The 12,335-nt window shown below is 57.8% G+C and overlaps 1 protein-coding gene across 1 annotated transcript in view; it reads left to right on the top strand.

Moving 5' to 3' along the window:
• Nucleotides 1-10,395, top strand: part of LOC135977702 (fibrinogen-like protein 1-like protein) — a 30,639-nt gene extending 20,244 nt beyond the window's left edge. The window contains exons 2-4 of the mRNA XM_065578950.1: nucleotides 2,203-2,350; nucleotides 7,798-7,908; nucleotides 9,271-10,395. Of these exons, the coding sequence (XP_065435022.1) occupies nucleotides 2,344-2,350; nucleotides 7,798-7,908; nucleotides 9,271-9,950 (798 nt within the window). The 5' untranslated portion in view covers nucleotides 2,203-2,343 and the 3' untranslated portion in view covers nucleotides 9,951-10,395. The remainder of the gene's footprint in view (nucleotides 1-2,202; nucleotides 2,351-7,797; nucleotides 7,909-9,270) is intronic.
• The last annotated feature ends 1,940 nt before the right edge of the window (nucleotides 10,396-12,335 follow it).

Here is a 12,335-nt window from a genome sequence, read left to right on the forward strand (position 1 = left end):
CCGGATCTTCCTTCTTCCCTTTTTTAAAGATGGGCACTACATTAGCTTTTTTCCAATCATCCGGGACCTCCCCTGATTGCCATGATTTTTCAAAGATCATAGCCAATGGCTCTGCAAACACATCAGCCAACTCATTTAACATCCTCGGATGCCGTGCATCCGGCCCCATGGACTTGTGCTCGTCCAGCTTTTATAAATAGTCCTGAACCACTTCTTTCTCCACAGAGGGCTGATCACCTCCTCCCCATACCGTGCTACCCGGTGCAGTGGTCTGGGAGCTGACCTTGTTCGTGAAAACAGAGGCAAAAAAAGTATTGAGTACATTAGCTTTTTCCACATCCTCTGTCACTAGGTTGCCTCCCCATTCAGTAAGGGGCCCACACTTTCCTTGACCTTCTTCTTGTTGCTAACATAGCTGTAAAAAACCCTTCTTGTTACTCTTAACATCTCTTGCTATGTGCAACTCCAAGTGTGATTTGGCCTTCCTGATTTCACTCCTGCATGCCTGAGCAATATTTTTATACTCCTCCCTGGTTATTTGTCCAATCTTCCACTTCTTGTAAGCTTCTTTTTTGTGTTTAAGATCAGCAAGGATTTCACTGTTAAGCCAAGTTGGTCGCCTGCCATATTTGCTATTCTTTCTGCACATCGGGATGGTTTGCTCCTGCAACCTCAATAAGGATTCTTTAAAATATAGCCAGCTCTCCTGGATTCCTTTCCCCTTCATGTTAGTCTCCCAGGGGACCTTGCCCATTAGTTCCCTGAAGGAGTCAAAGTCTGCTTTTCTGAAGTTCAGGGTCTGTATTCTGCTGCTCTCCTTTCTTCCTTGTGTCAGGATCCTAAACTCGACCATCTCATAGTCACTGCTCCCAGGTTCCCATCCACTTTTGCTTCCCCTACTAATTCTTCCCTGTTTGTGAGCAGCAGGTCAAGAAGAGCTCTGCCCCTAATTGGTTCCTCCAGCACTTGCACCAGGAAATTGTCCCCTACACTTTCTAAAAAGTTCCTGGATTGTCTGTGCACTGCTGTATTGCTCTCCCAGCAGATATCGGGGTGACTGAAGTCCCACATGAGAACCAGGGCCTGTGATCTAGTACCTTCTGGTAGTTGCCTGAAGAAAGCCTCATCCACCTCATCCCCCTGGTCTGGTGGTCTATAGCAGACTCCCACCATGACATCACCCTTGTTGCTCACACTTCTAAACTGAATCCAGAGACTCTCAGGTTTATCTGCAGTTTCATACTGGAGCTCTGAGCAGTCATACTCCTCTCTTACATACAATGCAACTCCCCCACCTTTTCTGCCCTGCCTGTCCTTCCTGAACAGTTTATATCCATCCATGACAGTGCTCCAATCATGTGAGTTATCCCACCAAGTCTCTGTTATTCCAATCACATCATAATTCCTTGACTGTGCCAGGACTTCCAGTTCTCCCTGCCTGTCTCCCAGGCTTCTTGCATTTGTGTATAGGCACTTAAGATAACTCGCTGATCATCCTGCTTTCTCAGTGTGAGGCAGGAGTCCTCCTCTCTTGTGCTCTCCTGCTTCCTCCTGGTATCCCACTTCCCTCAGGGCTTTGGTCTCCTTACCCCCCCTCCCCCCGCCAACAAACCTAGTTTAAAGCCCTCCTCACTAGGTTAGCCAGCCTTCTTGCAAACCCCAAGTAAGTTGGGCAGTGTCCTTTTCCCCTCTTCCAACCCTTATCTTCTATGACCCAGTAGGGCCAGGCTGCACTGGGGCCTAACCCTGTTTAGGTCAAACCACACCTGTTACTGAGGTGTCACAAGGGCACCAATGTGCCTTAAGCCATTTTAAACAAACCCCAAATCCACCCCGCAGCCTCACCCGGATCAATACGGGCTGCTGAGCTGCCCAGCGTCTGAACTGCTGCCTCATGGAGAACAAGGGAAATTCAAGTCCATGCCAGGAAAAGCAGGATGTGCCTTCCCCTCTCCTCACCCCATCCTACTGGGATCCAGAAGCTCTTTATCCGGCAGCTATGGGAGATCCTAACAGTACAAACGCAGCAGCTGTTCTGTGCTCTGCAACGGGAGCTCGCACCCAAACTAAGACCTGATTAATCACAGATCCAGGGTTCTAGACTCTCCCCTCGCCCTGGGGTGCTAAAACACCACCAGAGACAGAGGGGAGTTATCATCTCCTCTCTAGGATGACACCTCTAACGACCTGCTTCTACTACAGATACGACCCATTGCCATTGCTGACTGGGAGTACAACTGGACTGGTGCTGACACAACTTAGCCGTACGTAGCCAAGGACAAACCACACTCAAGAGTTCCAGGCACTGGGGTGAAACCCAGCGTGAAGAACCTTCTGGGAGCCATGAAAGGTCAGAGATCCAAGAAGCCTTTTCCCTTCATTTAACCCTGGTCTATGGGTGTGTGGGGTTGGGGGGTCGCTAATTTACTCCCTCTCCCTCAACCTGAGCTCTGCAAACAGAAAGAATCGTGTCTGAAAGCTCCGCCCTGCCCTGAGACGTGGGGAATGAAACAGCCTGGGCAGCGCCTGGACCCCGGGATTTCCCAGTCTGAGCCCCTCACGGGGCTGCGACGGGCTTGTCAGCGTGTGCAGCACCCATGGGTGCTCTGACCCCAACGAAGCCTCATCCCCTGGCTGGGTGAGGTTGGCATTAGATGAAGGGGTTACAGTTCAGTGGCTCTCAGCACCCCACTACACACAGTGTGCCAGCAGCGACCCTGGCAGCACCTGGCACAAGGACCCCAGCCCGGCTGCCCCCCGACACCCAGCTCCCCCCTCCCTGCGCCCCCCAGCCCGGCTGCCCCCCGACACTCAGCTCCCCCCTCCCTGCGCCCCCCCAGCCCGACTGCCCCCCGACACTCAGCTCCCCCCTCCCTGCGCCCCCCAGCCCGACTGCCCCCCGACACTCAGCTCCCCCCTCCCTGCGCCCCCCAGCCCGACTGCCCCCCGACACTCAGCTCCCCCCTCCCTGCGCCCCCCAGCCCGACTGCCCCCCCGACACCCAGCTCCCCCCTCCCTGCACCCCCCAGCCCGACTGCCCCCCGACACCCAGCTCCCCCCTCCCTGCGCCCCCCAGCCCGGCTGCCCCCCGACACTCAGCTCCCCCCTCCCTGCGCCCCCCAGCCCGACTGCCCCCCGACACTCAGCTCCCCCCTCCCTGCGCCCCCCAGCCCGACTGCCCCCCGACACCCAGCTCCCCCCTCCCTGCGCCCCCCAGCCCGGCTGCCCCCCGACACTCAGCTCCCCCCTCCCTGCGCCCCCCAGCCCGACTGCCCCACGACACCCAGCTCCCCCCTCCCTGCACTCCCCAGCACGGCTGCCCCCCGACACCCAGCTCCCCCTCCCTGCACCCTCCAGCCCGACTGCCCCCCGACACCCAGCTCCCCCCTCCCTGCACCCCCCAGCCCGACTGCCCCCCGACACTCAGCTCCCCCCTCCCTGCACCCCCCAGCCCGACTGCCCCCCGACACTCAGCTCCCCCCTCCCTGCACCCCCCAGCCCGACTGCCCCCCGACACTCAGCTCCCCCCTCCCTGCACCCCCCAGCCCGACTGCCCCCCGACACTCAGCTCCCCCTCCCTGCACCCCCCAGCCCGACTGCCCCCCGACACCCAGCTCCCCCCTCCCTGCACCCCCCAGCCCGACTGCCCCCCGACACCCAGCTCCCCCCTCCCTGCGCCCCCCAGCCCGACTACCCCCCGACACCCAGCTCCCCCTCCATGCACCCCCCAGCCCGACTGCCCCCCCCCACACACCCAGCTCCCCCTCCATGCACCCCCCAGCCCGACTGCCCCCCGACACCCAGCTCCCCCCTTCCCGGGGTCTCCCCCCGATACTCGCGGCAGTGGCCCCCCGGCAGGGCTACAGCCCCCAGCAGCAGCAGGCGCAGCGCCAGGGCCATGCCCGGTCTCGGCCCCACAACCCGAGAACCCCGCGGGGCGCTGAGACCGGACTCCAGCTCCCAGCTACTGGCCGTGTGAGCCTCCAGTCTGCAGGGATTGGCTGAGAGGGGACCATCCCGCCAATAGCGGCGCGCAGCCCCGCCTCCGTCACCGGTCGCTGGGCAGAACCCGCTGGGCCGGCTGGCGAAGGGGAACCGAATGTCTGAGCCGGGGCGGGGGCGGGATGAGACCTGGGTCCCGGGGCTGTAATGGGCGGAGCCGCCATTAGCTCGGCCGGTCTCTGGCCCCGCCTCTCTGGGGTCAGCTGGTCCGTGTGTTCCGAGGCTGGAACTCGGGGTGCCGCACCCCCGGGCTGGGGGCGGTGGCACTAGGTGAAGGGGTCACAGTTCGGGTCAGGGGCTCTCAGCCCCCCACTACACACAGTGTCCCAGCAGCGCCCTTAGCTCTAGTCGGACCTGCAGCCCCCAGGCCCGAGACCCCTTCCTGGAGCTCAGTGACTTGTCTGTCCTGCTGGGAACTTTAATCACTTTCTGGATTTCATGAATTAACCCCTTCCCGCCCCTCTCCCTTTGCGGGGAGTGACCCCACAACAACCCCTGGCACTCCTACAGCCTCACTGCCCCCACTGATTTGCCCTGGAAGCAGTACATATAGGGCTAGAACCCAGGAGTCCTGGCTCCAGCCCCCTCATCTAAGCATAAGGGGATGGTGCCCCAACTCCTGTATTTTCTTTGCTTTTGCAAGTCAGGGGGCTGTTTACCTCATTTCAGGGAATTATTTTTCGTTAGTCTCCTCTTGGGGGCAGAGGAGGTACCAAGGCTCTGGGGCCTGAGGCGTTTGCCCCGTGCTGCAGGATAGTCACTGTGGGCGTTAGTATCACTGGGCTTTGCATACTGCCCTGGGCCGGTCTCTCCTGGTCTGCGGAGCCAGGCTAATGTGAAACTTCCCCAGCTGGGATGCTGTCAAGGCTGATTCCCCACGCTGGCACTTCGAGTGCAGAAGGGGGGGGGGCGGGCGGAGGGTCCTCAAGGACTCTAAAAATTAATACTGGCCACTCCAGGCTTGTATTAAACTCCCAAGGTTACAGATCCTCCTGGCCGTGGATTGGTAAATGCTGCCACCCCTTTGAGAGCCCAGGAAGGCGCACTTGGGAATTCCTTCCTGTGGGGTACCCCCAAACTCTTCCCCCCCTGTCTGGGGAAGAACTGAAAAAAGGAAAATAAATTAGCTGCTGCCACCAGCTAACTGAAAAACATGCACAGACCTCTTAAAACACAGAAATCCAATAATGTTCTTAAAAAAGGATCTCCCAGCAGTACGCCTTCTCACTCTCAGCTCCTAGTGCCTCTTGCTCCCAGATCCTCACACACACCACCACAAACTGACGTGAGCTCCTTTTTAAACCCAGGTGCCCTGATTAGCCTGCCTTAATTGAGTCTAGCAGGTTCTTCTTAATTGACTCCAGGTGTCCTAATTAGCCTGCCTGCCTTAAATTGGTTCAAGAAAGTTCCTGCTTGTTCTAGTGCAGCCCCTGCTCTGGTCACTCAGAGAACAGAAAACTATTCATCCAATGGCCAGTATATTTGCCTTCTACAAGGCTTCTGTACCCCACTGGTCTGGGTCTGTCACATATCCCTCCCCCCTGCTCAACACCAAGGGGTTGGGCAGCTTGGGACGCCAGACAGTGCACACGTGACAAGCCATTGGCATTGATGATGGCTCCCTGCTTTGTGTTGCACACGGAACTGGAAAGGTTGGAGGGATAAGAACCACCTGGTCACCCTAGTGTTCTTCTCCTTGTTCCGTTGCATCCATTGAAGAGGGGCATGGTCGGTCACAAGGACAAATCTGCGCCCGAGCAGGTAGTAGCGCAACGTTTCCATGGCCCATTTTACAGCGAGGCACTCTCTCTCCACCACAGCATATTTTTGTTCCCTCGGAAGGAGTTTCCTACTGAGGTAGAGAACTGGATGTTCCTCTTCCCCAACCATCTGTGATAGAACGGCCCCTAACCCTACTTCCGATGCATCCGTCTGCAGGATAAATTCCTTGGTAAAATCTGGGGCTATCAGTACGGGGTTACTGCAGAGGGCAGTCTGTAGGTCTGTGAACGCTCTCTCTGCTCCGTCAGACCATCTCACCAGATCAGGTCCGTGGGCTTTCAGTAGGTCTGTCAGGGGGCTTGCCCTTGTGGCAAAGTGGGGGCTAAATCGTCGGTAATACCCCACCACACCTAGGAATGCCCGGACTTGTTTCTTGCGATGTGGTCGGGGCCAATTTTGGATGGCCTCTAACTTGTTCAGTTGGGGTTTTACCAAACCTTTTCCCACAATGTAGCCAAGATATTTGGCCTCCGTAAACCCTACAGCACACTTAGCTGGGTTAGCTGTAAGGCCAGCTCGCCTGAAGGTATTGAGGACTGCCTCCACCTTCGAGGTGGGTTTCCCAGTCTGGGGTATGAATGACCACATCGTCCAGGTAGGCAGCAGCATAATGATTATGGGGGTGTAGTAGCTTATCCATGAGGCGCTGAAAGGTAGCTGGGGTCCCATGTAGTCCAAAAGGGAGGACAGTGCGGCTTTAGCCTGTTCTGGTTTGACACATACACACACACCCCACCCCAACCCGCCTCACCCCACAAAAAGCTGCCATTTTGCAACTGTCATGGGCCGGCAGCAGCTATAATCAAACTTGGGACCTCTGGAGCTTCACACGTGAGCCTCTGCTGTAGGGTTCTCAACCTATTTCCCATTGGGGGCTGCATATGCCGTGCTCTGCGTTCTGTGGGCTGTAGCTACACAAGATGTAATACCAGGGCCGGGATAGATATACCTGGGGGGGGGGGGGGGGTGAATGAGCCGGTTTCTGGCCAAGAGTCTGGATTGCTCTGAGCTGCTGATCCCGGCAAGGTCATTGTGAATCCCTGCGCTGAGTGCTGAAGGTGGCCTGGGAAAAGCATGTGTGGGGAGGGGGAGGGGTGTCTATGTTAATCCCGGCTGAAATAAATGGCCATGCCCTTGCTAGGGCAGCGCTTACAGTGCACCCCTCAGCGACCCGGCTCCATTTTGAACTCTTTTTGGCCAGGACTGTGGCCCCTGGCGACTCTGCCCACTTTAAGCCTGGCCTGAGCTGGGCCCACAGAACAGCTGCAGTGTCAGCAGCGTGTCCCCCCCTGGGCTGCTGGGCTGCAGTGCAGGGGGCAGCATGCCTGACGTGGGGCACACAGCAGCTCTGTGCCCTGGGCCCCTCTCACCTGGCACTCATCTGAGGGGGGCAGAGCCCTGCCGGAGGCTGCCCAGCTGCTGTCTCTGTGTGGGTGAGCGGGCACTGCCCTCCGGTTGGTGGTAGTGACTGTGGACGGGGTGAGCTGGGACAGAGGGGGTTGCTCCGAGCAGCACTCCCCTTGCAGCGGTGCAGCGCGGGGAGAGAGGAGGCAGCTCCTTCCCCACCACAGGGAGCGCTCCAGCCGGCCCTGACCCGCCCGGGACCCGGGAGCCAGGACATCGGAGCCGCAATCTTTGAATGGTTTTTACCCTGCAGCTGGGTCCCCGCTGTGTGCTAATCGGGCCGGCTGCAGAGACGGAGACAGTGGCCAGGCCAGGGGAGAGGTGAATGGTGGGCTTCACCCCATCTCCAGAGATTTGCCCCCCCCCCCCATGCTGAGCCCCTTTGAACATCCAGCCATGTCCTGCGGTGCCTACCTGGGAGCTGAGCTCTTCTGAAAATCTGGCCCAGTAGTTGAGCCCTCTGAAAACTCTGGCCTTAGCGTCTAAGGGTAACATTTTCAAGAGTGGCTAAGTCACTTAAGTGCCTAAATCCCAGTGACTTCTAGTGGGATTTAGGCACTTGTGAAACTCTCTCCTGGTCTCATGTCCAGCGGTTTCTGTCCCCTGCAGGGTTCCAGTCCAGCTCTCTCCTGCTTCTGTCTGCGCTGTCCATGATGGCGCTCCTTTGCGTAGCCCCCATGCAGGGCAACGGGGCCCTGGCCCACAAGAAGGTCGAGAGGGGTGAGTAGAGAACCCGTCGGAGAGCTTCTATCATCTGCCATATCCGAGATCAGGGCATCGTGGGCCTGATTCTGCTCCTCTCCCCCATGCCGGGGTCACCCCTAGATCCACTTATCCACTGAATGCACCTTCCAGCCCCCCCGTCAGCGCTGGGCCCCAAGGAACGCTGAGTTCTCCGAAGGGATCGCAAGGCCGGCCTGCGCTAGTGACCCCACTACTCCCAATGGGCCAGCCGGGGTGGGGGAGGTGCTGCTCGACTGGCTGTTTGCTTTCCACAGCTTCGTTATCCCTTTCTCCGGTAACGGCTGCCAAGCCCCCAGCAGTGACTGAAGAGCGCTGGTGCCAACCGCAGGGCAGCGTGTGGGAACCAGGCACCCGCCAAAATTGGCTGGGAGTTCTACCCTTCCATCTCACCAACTCCTATACTAGGGCTAGCCCCGGCTAACAGCTGGGGATCTCTCGCTCATGCCTAGAAGCCTTGCCCCCAGAGTCCAGGCAGCAGGGAGAGCCAGTTCCTCCTTGTCAGGGGTTTTCATTCCCTTCTCCCCACACCTCCAGCGGCTCTGGGAGCTGCTCAGGGGCTTGCCCAGGCAGGCCAGGGGCCAAACCAGCTCCAGAGGTGGCCCTGAGCCCCCGGCCCCGCAGAGCTCAGCAGCTCCTCCCCCTCGGCTCAGCTATGGGGGTGGGGCACACAGGGGGATTGTCTGGGGGGTAGGGGAGCTGGGGGGGCTCAGGCTCGAGGGATGACCCTGGGGAGGGGAGGAGCAGTATAAGCACAGTGCTTTCATTCTACCAGGATAGTTCGGGACAATTTCCGCCCCAAAGACAAGCCCCTCGATAGGATGTCTGGAATTTTCAAAGGCACCACAGGGAGTTGGGTGCCTAAATCCCACTGAATTCCAATCACAGTCAGGTGTCAAACTCCCTTAGGCTCTTTGAAAACTCCCATTTAAATTGTCACTGATGGGTTTCATAATTGACATTCGCTGAGATGGATCTGACAGCGTCTCCCCCACCCTCCCCAAACGATTTCTTCAGCAGTACGGACTCACGAAGGATACAGAGCCTTGGTTTACACTTGATTCATCTCTTCAAGGTTTCTTCAAAACCAGCAGAGCAAGAAACTATTCTTATTTTATTTTATTGGTAAAATGAAAGTGTAAGATCTGGAGCTGGATTCTGTGGCCAGGAATGGCCGGGGCGGATTCTGTGGCTGTAGTATTGTGAAATACACAGGACCTGCCTCTAAAAACCCAGCCTCCAGTTACCCCAGGCTGATTTGATTGAGCTAGCTAGCGCGCGCTCTCGCTCTCTCCCTCCCCTCCCCCCCGCCCCCTTAACCTGATGTTCGTGGCATTTCAGGGTTCCCCAAAGACTGCAGCAACATCCCCAGGGACAGCCCCAGCGGAGTCCATGTCATCCAGCCGGCAGGCTCTCCCCCTCGAGTGGTGTGGTGTGACATGGACACCGAAGGCAAAGGCTGGACCCTTGTGCAGAGAAATTCTTACAACACAGAGATCACCTGGAAGGAGTCCTGGAGCACCTACAAGTACGGCTTTGGGAACGTGCAGCAGGATTACTGGCTGGGCAACGAGTACCTGTCCCTGCTCACGCGGCAGAACATCTACAAGGTCCGCTTTGTGGTGGAGGACAAATCCAACAACACCCGCTACGCAGAGTACGACATCTTCAGTGTCGAGGATGAGCCCAGCGGGTACCCGCGGAGGCTGGGCAGGTACTCTGGGGACGGCGAGGACTATCTCACCACCTACCACTCCGGCCTGGGGGGCATACACGACAACATGAAGTTCAGCACGACTGACAAGGATCAGGACCAGGCCAGTGGGAATTGCGCAAGTAGCTATGGAGGCTGGTGGTACGACAAGTGTCAGAACGTCCTGTTCAATGGGAAAGGCTACATCTACTGGGCAGGGTTCTGTAAGAGTGGGGAGTGCAGGTCTTCCCTCATCCTGGTTAAGCCAACAGACGTGTGCTGGGTCCGGCAGGAGGAGCCCATCCTCCTTGGGAGCCGGCGCCGCTGAGAAGGGGAGACAATATTAGATCAGACACGGCGCGCCAGCCCCCACCTAATCAGTGCAGTCCCTGCAATGCCTCTACTCTGCTCACTCCCTTCCTGTTGGCTTCTGCATGGTAAATCCCCTGGAATGCATTCGAATGACACAAAAAGCGTGATTGGTGTGTATAACTGGACCCCCGCTTCCACTCTGCCTCTCTGGAAGCCATGTCACTCACTACGACTTTAGACCCACATTTACCTCTGCTTCTCCCAGCCCTGCCACTGCCCCTCGGCATTAGTGATCAATGAATCATGACACTGGATTTCTAGCAACTGTCATTGAGCATTTAAATGGGGGATGACTCAAAGCCAGGACTTTACATCTGAATTCTGCATGTATTAGCAGTGGTGAGTTTAGGTTCAAAAACCTGCCCTCTGTTTTTAATAAATATGGTTATTACATGAGAAAACATTGCAACAGTAATTAGTTGCTGATAAACCACTGAGATTAGATAGACGTGCAACGAAACCACACAATAAAGATATTGGTGTCCCTCTTCAACCCAAGGGGCTAGTCAAAGTTTGGGGCCCTGGGGATGTTCCAGTGGGGAGCAGAAATTGGCAATGGAGTCTGGTAATTGTTTGATGTCTTGTTTATTGACAAGGAACATACAGAGTCCTGCTTCTCCAAACACAGCAGGAACCAACAGCAGGGATTAGCCTCCCTGCTCTCAGCTCCAAGCCTCTTTAGCCAGCACCTGGCCCAAAAGCTCTCTATGCTCCTCCCAAGATCACACCATGCTCACAGGCTCTGCTCGGCTTTCCTGCTCTGCCTCCGTGTCCTGGCTGCACTGCCCGGCTTGTCTCGGTCTGTAGTAGGTCCGGGGTGGGGCTCGTCCCTTCCTGGGGCGCCTGAAAGTCAGACCGCCCCGCTACAAAGCGAATAACAGTTAGGGCCCCGACCTTTGGGTAGGGGCTAAGCACACAATTGACAGTTTAGGGCTCAGGCCCCTATGCAGGGACTGAGCACACAATTAGCAGTTCAGAGCTCAGGCCCTTATGCTAGGGTTACCATATTTCAGCAAGAAAAAAAGAGGACGGGAGGAGCCCCGCCCTAGCCCCACCCCTGCCCCTCCCACTTCCCGCCCCCCCCAGAACCCCCAACCCTCCCCCCGTTCCTTGTCCCCTGACTGCCCCCTCCTGGGACCCCTGCCCCTAACTGCCCCCCAGGACTCCACTCCCTATCTAAGCCTCCCTGTCTCTTGTCCCCTGACTGCCCCAACCCTTATCCACACCCCCACCCCCAGACAGACCCCTGGGACTCCCATGCCCCATCCAACCACTCCCCACCCCCTGACAGCCCCCCCCCCAGAACTCCCAACCCATCTAAACCCCTCTGCTCCCTGTCCCCTGACTGCTCCGATCCATCTCCCCACCCCTGCCACCTGACAGCCCCCCCCCAGAACTCCCAAACACTCCCCCCCTGCTCCTTGTCCCCTGACTGCCCCCTCCTGGGACCCCTGCTCCTAACTGCCCTCCAGAACCCCACCCCCTACCTAAGACTCCCTGTTCCTTGTCCCCTAACTGCCCCCTCCTAAGACCCCCCCCAACTGCCCCCCAGGACCCTACCCCCTACCTGTACCCTGACTGCCCAAAACTTTCTCCACTCCCCCCAAAAAGCCCCCCCCCGTTTCTTGACTGCCACCTCCAGAACCTTCCTGCCCCCTGACCTCCTTACCCTGCTGCTCAGAACAGAGTGTTGGGCTCTGTGCAGCCGAGCCGGACACGTGGCTGAGCTCCCCAGCACAACAAAACCCGGTCCCTGGCCCTGCACAACAAAACCCGGTCTGGCCCTGCACAGTGCTGCTGGACTGGGCTGCAAGGGAGCTGCTGGCTCAGAATGCAGGGCGGATCCGGCTCCTCTACAGCTGCTCCTGAGTCCAGCCCGGGACTTCCCTGCAGCCCTCCCAGCTGGGGAAATCCCGGACATTGTGAGTGCTTTACAAATTCCCCCCGGACGCTATTTTTAGCACACAAAAGGAGGACATGTCCGGGGAAATCCGGACGAATGGTAACCCTACTTATGCAGGGACTGAGCACACAATTAGCAGTTCAGAGCTCAGGCCCTTATGCAGGGACTGAGCACACAATTAGCAGTTCAGAGCTCAGGCCCTTATGCAGGGACTGAGCACACAATTAACAGCTCCGGCCCTGGGTCAGGGTGGGGCAACACACCAATAGTCAGTCAGTGGCCCAGGCCTTGTAGCAGGGGCTGGGTCAGTTTGGGTTAGCCCAGGCCCTAGGTCAGGGCGGGGCAGCCAACAGATAGTCTGTCAGGGGCCCAGGCCCCTTGGACAAGGAGGAGGAGGAGAGACTGCCACGCAGCACGGGGTGGCAGGGAGGAACACAG

The sequence above is a fragment of the Chrysemys picta genome, unplaced genomic scaffold (genome assembly GCF_011386835.1).
Source record: "Chrysemys picta bellii isolate R12L10 unplaced genomic scaffold, ASM1138683v2 scaf15, whole genome shotgun sequence".
NCBI classification, from domain to species: domain Eukaryota; kingdom Metazoa; phylum Chordata; order Testudines; family Emydidae; genus Chrysemys; species Chrysemys picta.